This window comes from Sceloporus occidentalis, unplaced genomic scaffold (genome assembly GCF_023333645.1).
Source record: "Sceloporus occidentalis isolate IW3139 unplaced genomic scaffold, rSceOcc1.0.p SCAF_5, whole genome shotgun sequence".
In the NCBI taxonomy this organism is placed as follows: domain Eukaryota; kingdom Metazoa; phylum Chordata; class Lepidosauria; order Squamata; family Phrynosomatidae; genus Sceloporus; species Sceloporus occidentalis.
Genome location: NW_028316985.1, coordinates 186,271,216 through 186,287,375, shown reverse-complemented (window position 1 = coordinate 186,287,375; position 16,160 = coordinate 186,271,216). Strand labels below are relative to the sequence as shown.

The following is a 16,160-nucleotide window of genomic DNA, read 5'->3' as shown; positions in this document are numbered from 1 at the left end:
TCCCTCTCCCCTCGCTATTCCCAAACAGCCTGATGACCTTATTTTTCTTTGTATCTCTTCTCTCTCTCTATTTTTCCAAAATTAAACTGCAGTAGCAGAGCTCTGGAATTGTGAAGCACCCACCCTCTTTGGCATAGAAGGCTAAAGACTTTGTAAAACTACAAATCCCAGGATTCCATAGGATGGAGCTATAGCGTTTAAACTGTGACAGTGTAGATGGACCCTAAGATTAAACTAAACCCAAAGCATCAACTGAAGACATTAAAGGAGCATCCAAATTGTGGTTCCCACTTTGGAAGCTATGCTTGGGTCTCCCATGGGATGGAAATGACAACATCCCATTGGAAACAATGGATATCTTCATGCACACAATGGTGTGCAGTGAGACGTAAGGAATGCTTGGATCAAATGAACCAGTCACAGCTGACGAAAAGGTTTGGGAAGCTGGGAATGTAGATAGAGTTCAGGGAGTTTCACGTCTGACACATTTGTAATGCAATACATGACTTTTTTGTTTACAACTGTGCCTGATGGTTTTTGCTGAGGAATTACAAAGGAGAATGGGTCATGATTTACCACATTGAACCAAGTGATCAGCACAGCCACTTGTTCAGTACAGAGACAACCCTGAGACCCAAGTACCAGATCCAGGGAGGGATCTTGAGGGTAAAAGGGCAATGTCAGTGATGGGAGGATAAGGGTTGGGATTACTACAGTTGGGATTACGAGGCCAGTGTGGGTGCAAATTCCATCACGAATGGGTCACTGGACAGTGTCTGGACGGTGCTGCCCTGTATTGTGTGACCCAAGAGAAACAGAACAGAAAAACTGGAAAGCATGTATTCACAGTGGAAGATTGAAGGAGACTGAAGCTTTATCACATGGAGGAAAACAAAGGATTCAAAAGGCATTATCCAGGGAAAGTTGTGCTATCGCGGCTAAGATTATCACAAAACATTGTGGTCAGAGAAGACCTATCCCAGGAATAACCAGGGAATAACCAGCAACAAATCATTCATGGGGAAATCCTAATCTTAGCTGCAATCATGCGACTTTCCCTGGATAATACCTTTTGAATCCTTGATTTCCCCTCCATGTGATAAAGTCCAAAGTCCTACATGTTTTGCAATGGCCCAAAACTTTTATTTCTTCAAAAGTTCAATGTGTTTTGGTCGTATCACAGCTTCTTCAGGGGCTGTTTTCAGAAATTTCCAGCGTTTTTGACCATCTCACACCACATGGACTTTGTCTGACCCACGAGAAAGCCACATCTAAGCTGTGCATATGCAATTGTAATTTAAAGGTACAATTTTTAATTTTGCTAGTTAGTTATGTCACAACTACTGCCATTACAGCCAGTGATATTTGGGAATTATGATATATGAGTAACATTAGTACAAAAAATTACTAAGGACTCTGTATGGTGTGGCATAGGAGGAGGTGATGAGTGACACTAACCCTAGTGATGCCACTGGAGTATTAACTACGTGAAAGAAGTTGTAGCATGAACCACAAAGTCTACAAAAGCTTACGCTACAACTTCCTTTGTATAGTTAGTCCCAAAGGTGCTACAAGATCACTTTGCATACCGATATTTCCAGACTAACATGGCAATGTCTCTGAATTCTCCTTAAACAAGGGCTCTTCAGCCCACAATGGCTGCCGGCCAGGTGGCTCTTGTCTCTTTTGTTCGACTTGAAGGTCACAGCCTGTTGTGCCAGTGCTTGGGTCTCCTATGGGATGGAAGTGACAACATCCCTTGGAAAACAATGGGGAAATGCAGGGTTGGAGCGCGGAGTGTACCTCCCCTGGAAATACTGGCTAGCTGGACAGGACAGCATCTGGATGGCATTTTCCTGAATTGTGTGACCAATCAGAAACCAACCAGCAACCTGTGTGACTTCACATAAAATGGGACCTTCAACCTACAATGGCTACCAGCAGAGTTGGGATGGCTGTCCCCTCCTTTGGATGACTTGGGAAGTCACAGCCTGTTGTCCCAGGGCTCCCCATTCGCAGTGCCATCACAATGCGCCTTTCCTTCCAGGTGAGTCGTGCCAGTGATTGTGAATGCAGGTGTGGGTCAGCAGGCAGCCAGCCAATCAGCAAGTGGCTTGAGTCCCAGGGAGGAAGGCGCATGGTCCATGTGGTTGGGAGGAAAGAAGGGAGCAGAGCAGCTGGAGGAGGCTGGAAGAGGCAATGGGAAACACAGAGGAAAAGTAGGGAAGGTGTCAAATAAAACAGACCCGAAGAAGAGCAAGGCCAGTACCTGAGCTGTAACCTGGAACTAAGAAGAGGAAAGAGAAGTAGAAGGTATGGTGATCCTCTCTGCCTCCTGTCTGTCCTCCTCCTGGTAGACTCCCCTAGGCAAGCCTTCAAAGTTTCCCTTTGGGATTGTTTTCTTCCTGCCTTCCATAAACACTTTCCTCCTAAGTATTTTATTCTTTGACGTTTAAAAACCAATGCTAGGATTCAGAGACATAGCTGGGTTAGTCAGGAATATCAGTACACAAAGAGATCAGGTAACAAAAGCCACACAAGGGGGCTTTTGCACGGTAACTGTGCAGTTTCTTGCACATGATTACAACAGTATCAATAACACGATCCATGCACTTATTCCTGCATTACCTTTCAATAGCACAACAGTCCTTGTTTTGTTTCCATTCTCTTGTTTTCTGTACAATGCACATGACGGCCAGCCTCCGCTTCCTTTTCTTCCTGGTTTGTACTTGCATTCATTTTTTTTTCCTTCCAAAATCTCACAATGATGAGCTGTAATCATGAGATTCTTTGGGCAATGCATTTCCAGTGATTCACAATTGTTGAGTTCCATGTTTTAATTTTGAAATCCACTTATTGCAAGCCAAACTCTGTTGTGAAGTCCAAGGCTTTCGTGGCCAGCATCCATGGGTTTTTCAGGCTATGTGGCCATGTTAGTTTCTGATGCATTCTCTGAAGATGCCAGCTACAGATGCTGGCGAAACGTCAAAAACAAACTCTTCTAGAACGTGGCCACATAGCTTGAAAAACCAAAGTCTATTATCTGGACTATGATCACTATCAGATTATATAGTTTGGAAGGGTTGTTTCCACATAAGTTGAAACATGCAGCAGTCTTGTCTGCATCCAGAGTCATATGCGGCAGAAAGAGGAACAACTACTTGTTGCTTAGCAATTGCCCATTGTTGGTGCTCCCTTCCCAACAGGGCTCCTAGATGGATCTTGGTTAATGGTGGCAAAATCCTGGAATAGGCAGAAGTCTGGTGGTGAATTTCTCCCTTGCTGTGACACCTTCATGTTTTTTCCCCTTCTTCTAGCCATGGCTCCCAAGCCAAAAGGCAAAGATGCCAAAGCGCCAGATGCAAAGGGAGGGAAACCGGATGCCAAAAAAGATGCAGGCAAAGATGCAGGCAAAGATGCAGGCAAAGATGCAGGCAAAGATGATGGCAAAGGAAAACCTGGAGAGCCAGAAGAAGAAGAAGAATATGTAGATTTTTCACAGTTTAATCCTTTCACACGTATTCCTGCAAAGAAAATTTGGATTGGTTGTGGGATCTTTGCAGTCATCTGGCTTATCATCATGTCCTTAGCAATCTATGCCTGTAAGTTTAGCTCTCTCTGTTACTGTGTCCTGTCTTCTTTAAAAAACAACAACCAGCTTTTGTATCGCCTGTGCCTCCTCTGTCTCCTGGTCTGCACTGGCATAAGGATGATAGGGAGGGTATAGTCCTTTAATAATAAAATAAATAATAAAACTTTAATTTATATCCTGCTTTTTGTTTCAACAATCAAAGTGGCACACAACCTTTAAAAAATACAATATATACAATCCCCCCCTTAAAAAAGGATCAAATAATTCCATCCATTAAAATTACAGACGATAAAAATCTAAAAACAATACTACAATAATAAAATAACGGTGGGCAGAGTCTTCACTTGTATATGTCTCGGGGGGGGGGGGGGAGCGTTACATGGCCGGGATCTATTCTGGGAAGGCCTGCCAGAAAAGATCCGTCTTGACAGCTTTCTTGTATTGTATTTTATCGCTGTTAGCTGCCCCGATTGACCTCAAGGGGTGGGATATAAATAAACTATTATTATTATTATTATTATTATTGTTGTTGTTGTTGTTGTTGTTATTGTTATTATTATATTCACATATACTACTTTCATGCCAGGTGTTCTCCACCTTATATCTGTATACTACCATACTACAGTTATCCCTGTTGAAATTCATTTTGTTAGTTTGGGCCCATCTTTCCAATTTGTCAGGGTCATTTTGAATCCCGTTCCTCTTCTCTGGGGTATTTGCTACAACCAGTGGCATCACTATGGGGATGTAATAATAATAATAATAATAATCTTTATTTATATCCCGCTTCTCTGTTACAGAAACAACCGGAGTGGCTTACAATTTAAAATTCCAACAGTACATTATATAAATACCTAATCTTCCCTCCCCTCTGTAAAATGACAATTAAATGTATGACAATCTATTAAACAATCCATAAAATAACTTTTCAAACCGGGCGAAGGGGCTACAGGAGACGCAACATGAGTGAGCACCCTTTATGGCAGGGTTTTTCCCTATTCAGGAAAGGCCTGCCGGAAGAGATCCATCTTGACAGGCTTTTAAAAGCTATCTAAGCTGCTAATATGACAAATCTCCTCCAGCAGGCCATTCCACAATCTGGGAGCGGCAGAAGAAAGGGTCCTCTGGGAAGCAGCAGTCAATCTGGTCTTTACAGGCTGCAAAAGGTTCCTCCCAGAAGACTGGAGTGTGCGGGGTGGATTATATGGAAGAAAGCGATCCTGTAAATAGGTTTGGGCCCAAGCCACATAGGGCTTTAAAGGTCAAAATCAACACCTTGTACTGTGCCTGGAAACTAATAGGCAGCCAGTAGAGTAATTTCAAGATGGGTGTTATATGGTCCCTCTTAGTCTTTCCGGTGACCAAGCTGGCTGCCATGTTCTGTACTAATTGGAGTTTCTGGGTTAGACACAAGAGTAGCCCATGTAGAGTGCATTGCAGAAATCGAGTCATGAAGTTACCACAGGGCGCAGCTGGCGTATCAGCCAAAGCTGATAGCAAGCACTCCTGACTGTCACATTTACCTGATCTGGGGTGACAGATCTAGGAGCACCCCCAACTTGCGAACACAGTCCTTTGAAGGGAGTGTGACCCCATCTAGGACTGGATGCTGTATCCTGATACCTGGGTTAGGAGCCCCTACTCTGAGTACCTCCGTCTTGTCTGGATTCAGTTTTAGTCTGTTTTCCCTTATGCAGTCCATTACCACTTTAAGACATGTGGTCCACACCAGGTGACATCCCAGAAGAGTGGTGACACCCAGTTGGGCCCTCCCAGCTTGCCACAGCAGCAAAGCACCCCGACAGATGGCCACCCAGCCTCTGTTTAAACATTTCCAACGAAGGAGACTCTACCACTCTCTGAGGCAGCCTTTCCCACTGTCAAACAGCTCTTACTATCAAGAAGTCCTTCCTTGGTTTTAGGTGGAATCTCTTTTCCTATACTTTGCATTCATTGCTCCATGTCCTGTTCTCTGGAGCAGCAGAAAACAAGCTTGCTCCCTCCTCAATATGACATCCCTTGAAATATTTAAAGAGGGCTATCATATCACCCCTTAACCGTCTCTTCTCCAGGCTAAACATCCCCAGCTCCCCAAGTCTCTCTTCATAGGGCCTTATGGTTTCTAGACCCTTTTTGGATGCTGTAAATTTTTAACTATGTTTGTTTTAATTGCTGGCAATCAAGTGTGAAATAATAATAATAATAATAATAATAATAATCTCCTCATTTAGTGTTCATTTTCTTTTGTCAAGTTTAGATTATACCATAAAGGGAATGGGCAAGCTCCCCATTGAAGAGCCGTTCAAAATGTTGAGGCGTACGATGGCAGTCGGTTTTCGAAATCCCAATGTCGCCTATGACCACTGTAAGTGGACGGCCCACAATTATGTATTTCAGATTAGTTTAGAAAAAGAAATCAGCAACCCTAGTTGGTTTGTCAGGTGTCCCTTATTTGAAAGGATGTCCCTTATTTGAGGGTCAGAAAGCTTGCCCCTTATAGGATTGGCAGGTGTCCCTCATTATGATGGATGACCCCTATTTGAGGGTTGCAGATGTCAGATGTGGAAAGATTACAAGTTTCTTTTGGAGAAACAATTTGGTATAAAGGAAGGATAGGTGGGTATATGGGAGAAATATGTTTGGGTCTTTTGCCTCTGTGTGTGTGTGCCTCAGGAGACCCCCAAACATGGGGTAAAGGCCCTCCAGACTTCCAGAAGGCATTTGGGGGAATTTCAGTGTGGCCCATGGGCCAAACTTTGCCCACTTCTGCTTTAGTTTTTTGATATGTAAATAAGGGGATGGGGAGGAGATGGAGCGCGGACAACTGAAGAAACTCACTCTAACTTTGGAAATGTTTTCAGATGACAAAGTGGCAGAACAAGTGAAGGACATCCCAGATTACGTAAAAACCTCTGAAAAGGATTACGAGAATCTGAAAAAAAAATATCGTAAGTATCTGTATTTCTAAATTAGGTTCCCTCCTCATGGTTTGAGAAGGAATAGCTGAGTAAACATCTGGAATCCAAATACCAATGAACCACTTTCTGGGTTTTATGAGACCAACTATAATTGGAATATTGCCTATGAAGACCTGAGTGCAGGATGCTTCTGCCTCTGCAGCTCAGTATTTCTGCAACATTTGGATGCAGCCTTAATAAGTAACAAAAAATGCAGGCAAATACAATATAGAAACCCCATGACAAAAAATGTACCCTTTTGTTCTCTCCAAAAAAGATAACTGAAAATTACACAAGGGAAAAAAAGGCTATAACCTTAGCCTTTGAGAATGGGGAAATGTTTGTGGAGCAGAAGGATAATGAGCTAAATAAGTGTTTTATGAAGTCAAATGAATCTGGGAAGTATATATAGGAATGGATGTGTACCTTTTGTCTAGGCTTGAATATATTTGTATATTGATGAATTAATGTTAGTTAATGTATGTTTACAAGCATTTTAATAATAAAATATATATTTTTAAAAAATTGAAGAGAAGGTCAAGTGGTGACATGATAGCCCTATTTTAAGATTTGAAGGGGTGTCATGTTGAGGATGGAGCAAGGATGGACATGGAGTAAAGGATTAAAGCTATAGGGAAAGAGATTCCAGCTCAACATTAGGAGGAACTTCTTGACTGTAAGAGCTGTTTGACAGTGGAAGATGTTGCTTTGGAGATTGTGGTGGAGTCTCCTTCTTTGGAGGTCTTTAAACAGAGGTTGGATGGCCATCTGTCAATGGGGATGCTTTGATTGTGAGTTCCTGTACGGCAGAATAAATGGGTTGGACTGGATGGCCCTTGTGGCCTCATCCAATGTTATGATTCTATGATTCTACAAAGGGAGTGACTTGTGTCAGTGGCAGTACCACTGAGTGGCGCCGCAAGATGTGTATGTAGATAGGTGCCCAGCACCAGTGGCATCACTAGGAGTGCGCAAGGTGACACCCTTACTCAAATACCTACCTTGTGGCAGAAATGAGCTGTGGCATTTATCTACTTCCCTTTAAAATGCTTTAAGGGATGGTGCAAGTGGGATGAAGCTCAGTGGGAAAGAAAGGAGAGGACCTAGACTTTTTTTTTTAAATTAAAATTTCAAAATTTTATATTTTTTTAGAAAAAAAATCAATTTTAAACGTTTTTATTCTTTTAAAATTTGCTTTAAAAACATCGTATTTTAACCAAATCTTCATTATGTATATGTAATTTGAAGGTATAATTTTAATTTTGCTAGTTGTTTATATCACAACTGGGTATTACGATGTACGAGTAACATTAGTGCAAAAAAGCATTACTAAGGAGCCTGTATGGTGTGAAATGGGAGGAGGAGGTCAATGGGGGGGGGGGGGTGACACCATAAGTGACCGCACCGGGTGACGCTGGCCTTAGTGACGCCACTGCCCAGTAGCACTCTGAACTACCCAAGTAATGGGGAATTTGGGGCAGTTCCAGGGCCAGAATACGCTGGGAGCAGCCTGTTGACCCACCTGTAGTATCGTCTACATTCCTTTTTTGCACCCTTTCCTTCTCAGAAGCCTACTACAAGAAAAACGCAAGGTCTATCGATGGCTGGGATGTTCATGAGAGCAATCTCTACTATATTTCCAAAGACAAAAAGTCCTGGTATGACGCCGAGAACTTCTGCCTGTCCAGAGATTCCCACTTGGCCTCCATCCTGACCAGCGATGAGCAGGTTCTTTTATTTTCCTCATCCATTTCCTTCCTGATATTTGGGGCTTCTCAGCAAACTGCTCTATCCTTTCCTGTACTTGTGTGTACTTGTCCGCCTCTGTTTTTCCCCCCAACCCTCTCATACAAATATCTGGCGATCTCTTACAAAAACTGCTGCTGCTGCTTCTGAAAAGGTACATTTCAAACAGTCTTAATGCAATGATTTGCCTACTGTTTGTTTAATTTGTATTCCACCTTTGCCCCAGGATGTGATTACAAACATTTTAAAAAAGCAATTCGCAGGGGCTATACAGACGGATGGTCGGCAGCTGCCTCTTTACTGGTCAGATCTGGGCCACGGCAACCTCATGCATGGCCCCAATCTGGCCTCTTGGAGGGCAGGAAAAGGAGCCACAAAAAGCAGCTCCCTTTTGCGCCTTCCTAGGGGCGCCATAGCCACGGCGGCGTGGCTTTATGACGCCCCTTTGGCATTGTGCCGTTTGGACGCAGCACTGGAGGTGTGTCATGATGGTGTGCGCTGTGTAGACCTGCGTGTGCCAAAATGGTGCCATGGGGTGTGGGGTTATTGCATTGAGCATGCAGATGCTGCACCCCAACTCTGCCCACAGGCTTGGCACAAAGCGTAGGTCTGTATAGCCTCACAGTACAGCTTAAAACAAAAAGAAAACCATTAACGCAAAAGTTAAAATACAATTAAGACAGACTTCTACTTAAAAAAATGAGTTAAAAGAAAAGTTAAAAACATGTTTACAACATAATAAAATGGAAACACAGCACCACACACCCCTTGAAGAGATCCACCTGCTGCAACATATTAAAAACCAATGCCTCCCTAAACATAAAGATCTCTGCTTGCTGGTGGAAAAAGAGTAGGAAGGAGGACAATCAAGGCTTTAGCTACACTGCTTTAACTGCCAGGGTTCCATGGTATGGAATCCTGGGATTTGTAGTTTGTTGTGGCACTAGAGCTCTCTCACAGAGAAGGCTAAATATCTCACCATACAACAAATTCCATAGCACTGAGCCAAGGGAGTTAAAGTGGTGTCAAACTGCATTATTTCTGCAGTCAAGCTGCAGTGCAAGACTCTCGTAGATTGAGAAGGGTTTCCCTTGTGTTTACTCTGGGATCCTGGGAAAGCTCACTAGAGTCTTCTCAATGCTAGTTTAAAACAAAAAGGTTCCCCCCCCCAAATTATTCAGTATTCTTCATTGTTAGTGAACCCCCAAATTCTTTTATTACCATCCACAAACTTGTGGGGAAGCCCAGTTAATTCTGTTACTTGTCACATGAGATGTTATTGTTCCTTGCATTTTAAAGAAAGGGAGATTTGGGGTGCTTCTACACTGAAATAAGGCAGTTTGACACCATTTTGTAGCCCCATCCTACGGAACCCTGGGATCTATAGATTTACAAGGCCTTTAGCCTTCTTTGCCAATGCCAGGATTCTGAAGAATGGAATCATGGCAGTTAAAATGGAGCCAAATTGCATTGTTTCTACAGTGCAGGATGCACCCTAGGAAAGAGAGGAGGGGAAAATCAAAAGCAGGTGGGTGCCTCTAGCCACTGATTTTGAGGAGGACAACTTCTGAGAGGTGTCCAAAGTCAGTATTCAGCAAAAGGGTGGTGTAGTGCAACCTACAAGTAACTATGTAAAGACTAAGCATTGGCACTGTTAGGGAGGTGGGTATGTTTAGCCTGGAGAAGAGAAGATTAAGAGGTGATATGATAGCCCAGTTTAAGTATTGAAGGGTTGTCATACTGAAGAGAAGGCTTTGGAAACTTCTTCTGCTCTTTAATGCCACAGTTGGGCCTATCTTTGCCAAACAAAGCAAATGGGTTTGATGGAGAGAGGATACACAGGCCCAGACATGCTGCTATCTTTGTGGCCCCTTTCAGGCTTAAGTAGCTGAATTTGATCTCCCCTCTCTTTTCCAGAACTACATCGTCTCTCAGTTCAGTGAACCTTTCTGGATTGGCCTCACAGATGAAAACATCGAAGGCGAGTGGGAATGGTCAGATGGCTCCAGAGTGATAATGGAGTAAGTGTCAAGAGGTGTGCTCTAGATGCTGATGCTTCTGGATGGCTATGGCCTTGTCTGCATGGACCAAAAGGCCCGTTCCCACAGTTTTCCAGCTCTTAGGAAATGTGGGGCCCAATCCGTCTCACTGAAGTATCTTCTCTTTCTTTGCGAATAAGAATGAGAGCTTCTGTGAAGGAACATTTAGAGTATCATTAAAAACCAGTGAAAGAGAGACAAAAAGAGGCATCTGAGCCACAGGACACAAAAGTACAGTGGGCCCTTGGTATCCACTGAGATTTGGTTCCAGGACCCCCTGTAGATACTGAAATCCATGGTTGCTTATGTCCCATTATATACATATATACAGTCCTCTCTCAGTTCTCATGGTTTTTAAACTCGTGTCCCTCGCTCACAAGCGAAAGATGAATGGAGGTAGAAATAATGGGACACGTGCCCGAGGTGTGTTGCTGTGGGCTCCCATGGCCATGCGCCTATATTAAAACCAATGGGGCTTGAATATATGAGAAACTCCGTTTTTGTGAGGCGGTCCAGAATGGACCCCTGTGAAAAAGGAAGGGTGACTATACAGAGTGGTGTAGTAACATGGTTTTTGCTTATATAAAATGACAACATCAAAGTTTGATTTTTTGGAATTAGTGTATTTTAAAAAAACATTTTCATGCTATGGATGCTCAAATCTGTGGATAAAGAATCTATGGCTACAGAGGGCCAACTGTACTGGGAAGTTCTCCTTTGTTTACGCTATTGAATTGAACAGGGGTTCATTTTTCCCTTTCTGTCTTGTAAAATTTAAGTAAAGGGCAGTTATGGACTTTATCACGCAAGGCTAAAAAGCAGAATTTTAACAGGACAAAAGCATCTTTGGCTGGTACTTATCACACAAGGTCATGTTTGTCCTGCTGCCGCCTTGCCTTCTGTCTGTGACATTAGTGCACCTTTTCATTGACAGGCAAAACCCATCAACAGGCTTCAGTTTCATTGCTATTCCATTACTGCCTTCATGCAACAGATCCCTTCCAATGTAGTTCTGCTTTTTAGGCAGGCACATGGTGTGAGAGGCTGTGATTCTGTTCCTCCTTCCTCCCCTTGTGGTGGCCAACACCTTCCTGAAGCCAGCTGTTGTGTGCAAGTTCACACAGCAGCCAGCTTCAGGAAGCAGTTGGCAACCATGCTGACTTGTCCTCCTTTTCCTCCAGAACTGCTGCATTCAACAGCTCTGTGCTTTAGGAAGGGGAGTGCAGAGCAGTGGTCACGGCTGCCAAAACACATTTGGCAGTGTGGCTAACAGATCATGCAATCATGGATCACCCAAGCACTATCATGGGGAAAAGTGTGATAAGAAATGATGCCAAACTGGTATGATTCAGTTCTTAAATCTTTGTGATGGGACAGCAGTTTGGTGTAATGAAGTCCCTAGAAGGTAGAGAGATCTTGAAACACCTTTGAGACTAACCAAAGAAAGAAGTTGGTGGCATGAGCTTTCATAGACTTAAGTCTACTTCCTCAGATGCATTTGGTGGAGTGGTAAGCCAGGGACAGACTTGTACATGCCCTAGGTGTGTGAGAATATACAAATTTGAATTCAAAATGCTTTGTGTATGGAAATGAAGTGGCAAGCTCTGTTTCAGCGATGGTCATTTGTGAACGAAGGCATTGCGACTAGCCTTTGTGCATGGAAATGAAGTGGCAAATCCAGTTTGGCAATGGAAGTAGCCTGTGGTGAAGAGAATGGATGAGTGAAGGATCCCCCTATGAGGATGGGGTCAGGTAGTGTTGAAATGCGTGTAGCGTGCCAGGAAGCCATTATCTTTGTTCAGTCCATTAATGAGGGACTGTAGTTTGTGGATGAACTCCAATTCTACTGCTTCACTTTCCAATCTATCTTTGTATTTCTTTTGTTCAAGGACCACTGTTCTGAAGTCTGAGATGGAATGCCCAGGGAGACTGAAATGTTCTGCCACCTGTTTTTGTGTATTCCCATTCCTAATGTCTGATTTATGCCCATTTGGCGCAGGGAATGGCCTGTTTGCCCTATGTAGAGTGCTGATGGGCGTTGATGACATAGTATGGCATAAATCACATTGGAGGATGAGCGTGTGAAGGTCCCCCTAATATTGTAGGTGATGCCATCAGGTCTTGTGATGACATTTCCTGGATAAATGTGTGGGCAGAGTTGGCATCTTGGGTTTGTGGCAAATCCGCAGAGTAACAGGAAATTTTATTCTACCAACTTCATCTAGAGACAGAAAAACTATCTAGAGAGGAGGTAAGAGTGACGAAGAAGGAAGTGAAGTTGTACCAGAGAATGTCCGTCTAGGGTCAGATATGACAAGAGGGAAATAGCCAGTTAGCCCTGTGTCTTGTTTTGTCCTTGGGGAGCTAGCCAGATTCCCAGCAGGAAGCCTTAGCATCTAGGGAAGGTTTTAAGGAGAGATGGGAGAGAGAATCCATGCTCACCAAGGTAGCAATAGAAAAGCAGAGGCAGTCAAGTCCAATTCGGTCATGTATAAGATAGTATCCAGTTCAGGAAAGCAGTTCAAAGGATAATCCAACCCGTCCCCCCCTCCCCCCCAAAACAACAACAACACAAAATCCAGGCAGAGTTCATAGAATCATAGAGTTGGAAGAGACCCTCAAGGGCCATCCAGTCCAACCCCTGCCATGCAGGAACTCTCAGTCAAAGCATCCCCGACAGAATTCAAGGCAACAGGCAATCAAAGAACAAGGCTCCAGTATGGTTTTCTCCCAAGGAAAAGGATGGTTGTCAGCCATACTGGAGTGAGGGAGGTGCTGGGTTTTATTTATAGTCCATCCGGGTCTTGCAAGAGCTCCCTATTTGCAGTGTGCTTTGTATTTAAATACCGAGAGTGCCAGCATCTTTCTCTTTTCTGCAGGGGTGAGTATTGGTAAGTAGTGGTCTCTTCATCTGAGGGTTGTGGCTGCTGGGAATTCTGTTGTAGGCTCTCATTGTGGGACTGCTGGATTTGTAGCTAAGCCCTGGCATGTCCCCTGGGCTCTCAGACTCTCCATCAGAGCCTTCAGACTCAGAGGACATGCCAAGATCTTGGAGGCAGGGCATGACACCCTGTTTATCCATCTCTACCATTATTGCCCACTTCAGTTACATAGGTTTCAGTACAAGTATTGACATGTATTTCTTCACTTGCTATAATGACACTCTTTCGTAGGGACTGGTCTGTTAGCAAGCAGAACTTCTCAAAGGGTGATGAATCAAAGGAGAAAGACTGTGTTTTCATAGAGACTTCATTTGGTCAACTCGACTATTCCTGGAAAGATGCTGACTGCCATGAACTGAAAAGATGGGCTTGCAAGGAGACCATAACAATGGACAACCATAAATTCGAACAAATCTACTTTATGAAGTGATGCTAGGAACCAAGGCAGAATGCTCATTTCAAGTCATCAAATAAACCTAGTCTATGCAAGCACCAGAGATGGAACATTGTATGTGTTGTAGCCATCTGCATCCTGGGTGATGGGTTGCCATGTTCTCTCCAGGGTGGGGCTGGCTGTACTCCTGTCCTGACAGAGTGTTGCAAAAGTCAGTCAGACAGTCCCTATGGAAGGAAGCCTTTGGCTGTTAAGTCATTTCATGAAATGCCCACTGTTTCCATCCTTGCTTTCTCCCCAGTTGCCCTGCAGTGATGGGAGAAACTTCTGCCTGGTTCAACCTTGAAAAGAAGAGGGCTTTGTCCCCTACACAGCTCCACATGGATCTTCTGTGAGAGGTCATCCAGAGTTTTGGGATCTAGGGTCATCAGTAGATTAGAGATACTACGTTGTCTCTGCCTGCCTCAATCCAAGGAAGTGGTCTCAGTTATAAACTGGTGTCTGTTATGAGTAATGGACTACCTTAAGACAAACAAATTGAAACTCAATCCAGACAAGCTAGAGGTGCTCCTGGTCAGCAAAAAAGGCAGACCAGGGAATAGGGATTCATTCTGTGTTGGACTGATTTACACGGTCCCTGAAGATATGGGTTCACAGCTTGGGTATACACCTTGATTATTGCGATGGAAACATGGGAGTTGTAGTTTGGTGAGTGATCTAGCCTTCTCTGTCAAAGAGCTCTGGTGCCACAACAAACTACAGATCCCATGATTCCATAGGATGGAGCTGTGAAAGTTAAAGCTGTTTCAAACTACATTAATTCTGCAGTGTGGCAGGAGCCCTTATTTAAGGACTCCTCAGACATTGCTTTCCCTGACTTTTCCCCTGGGGTACCTTTTGACTTTCGGTCAGACTTCACCCAAAGTTCAGATAATGTCATACGCCTATATTCCATTTCTTCTTACTGTATATGTAGAATCAACTTTATTAGAAGGGTCATCCAGTCTAACCTTATTCTGCCATGCAGGAGGACACACTCAAAGCACTCCCTGGGACAGATGGCCATCCATTTAAAAACCTCCAAAGAGGGAGACTCCACCACGATTCGAGGCAACATCTTCCACTGCTGAACAGCTCTTACCCTCAAGAAATTCTTCCTAATGTTTAGATGGAATCTCTTTTCCTGTAGCGTGCATCCATGTCCTATTCTCTGGAGCTGGAAACAACAAGCTTGCTCCATTACCTCAATATGACATGCTTTCAAATATTTAAACATGGCTCTCATGTTAACCTTTTCTTCTTTAGGCTAAGCATACCCAGCATCCTCAGCCGCTCCTCATAGGGCTTGGTGGTTTCCAGACCTTTCACCAATTTGGTCACCCTCCTCTGGGCATGCTCCCACTTGTAAATATTCTTCTTGAACTATAGTGCTCAGAACTGGACACAATATTCCAGGTGAGATCTAACCAGAGCAGAATAGAGTGGTACTATTACTTCCCTAGACATTATACTCTGACTGATGTAGCCTAGAATTCCATTGGCTTTCTTAGCTGCCACATCACATTTCTGACTCCTGTTCAGCTTCTCGTTCACTAAGGAGATTATCACATGGAGGCTTACCGTCCTTAAAACGTGGCTAGATCACCCCTAAAGTGTGAGGGTGTGATCGCCGGTCAGGCTTGTCTCCCGTGATGAAATCATCATGCAGGTGTCCCGTCATTAAAGCATTCGTGGAGTCACCATTTCTCTGCATAATGGTAACTTCTATTGTGCAGAGAAATGCCGGATCCATGAATGCTCTAATGACAGGACACCTCCATGATGATTTCATCACAGGAGACTGGCAATCACACCCTCACACTTTAGGGTTGATCTAGCCACGTTTTAAAGACGGTAAGCCTAAATCTCTTTATATGTACTGCTGTCAAGCCAGAGGTCTCCCATCCTATACCTTTACATTTCATTTTTACTGTCCAAATGTAGTATCCTACATTTCTCCCTGTTGAAATTCATTTTGTTAGTTTTGGCCCAGCTTTCAAGTCATTTTGAATTTTGACCCTGTCCTTTGATCCTACTCCTTCTGATTTGGTGTCATCTGCAAATTTGATAAGTATGCTCTCTATTCTTTTGTCCAAGTCATTGATAAAGATGTTGAATAGCACTGAACTCTGTGGCACCCCACTGGCCACATCTCTCCAAGATGAAGAGGAGCCATGGCTGAGTACCCTTTGGGTTTGGCCAGTCAACCAACCTTATTCCAGGATATCTCAGATAGGTACAGTATGCTCCCTGAGTTTTCTCCTGGAGTAGAGGCTGGATGGTCATCTGTCACAGGGAGGGCTTTGATGGTGTCTCCCTGCATGGCAGAAGGAGGTTGGACTGGATGGCCCTTGGGGTCTCTTCCAACTCTGTGATTCTATGATACCCCTTCAGTTACTATCAGGCTTCACCCTTATTCCCATATTCCATTTCTTCTTATGACAAGAGAAT

General features: G+C 43.7%; 1 protein-coding gene across 1 annotated transcript; it reads left to right on the top strand.

The window, feature by feature from the left end:
• Window positions 1-3,319: 3,319 nt before the first annotated feature.
• LOC149313303 (uncharacterized) lies at window positions 3,320-13,706 on the top strand. Its single transcript, XM_089527271.1, has 6 exons — window positions 3,320-3,602; window positions 5,850-5,957; window positions 6,454-6,540; window positions 8,117-8,277; window positions 10,213-10,316; window positions 13,508-13,706. Exons 1-6 carry the CDS (start codon window positions 3,320-3,322, stop codon window positions 13,704-13,706), a joined length of 942 nt encoding a protein of 313 aa, XP_089383397.1.
• Window positions 13,707-16,160: the final 2,454 nt, after the last annotated feature.

Bases quoted from the DNA above. Each gene is read 5' to 3' on its own strand.
- LOC149313303 (XM_089527271.1), top strand. From the start codon at position 3,320: ATGGCTCCCAAGCCAAAAGGCAAAGATGCCAAAGCGCCAGATGCAAAG. The intron at 5,958-6,453 runs GTAAGTGGACGG...AAATGTTTTCAG, and splicing joins CAATGTCGCCTATGACCACT to ATGACAAAGTGGCAGAACAA. The intron at 6,541-8,116 runs GTAAGTATCTGT...TTTCCTTCTCAG, and splicing joins GAATCTGAAAAAAAAATATC to AAGCCTACTACAAGAAAAAC.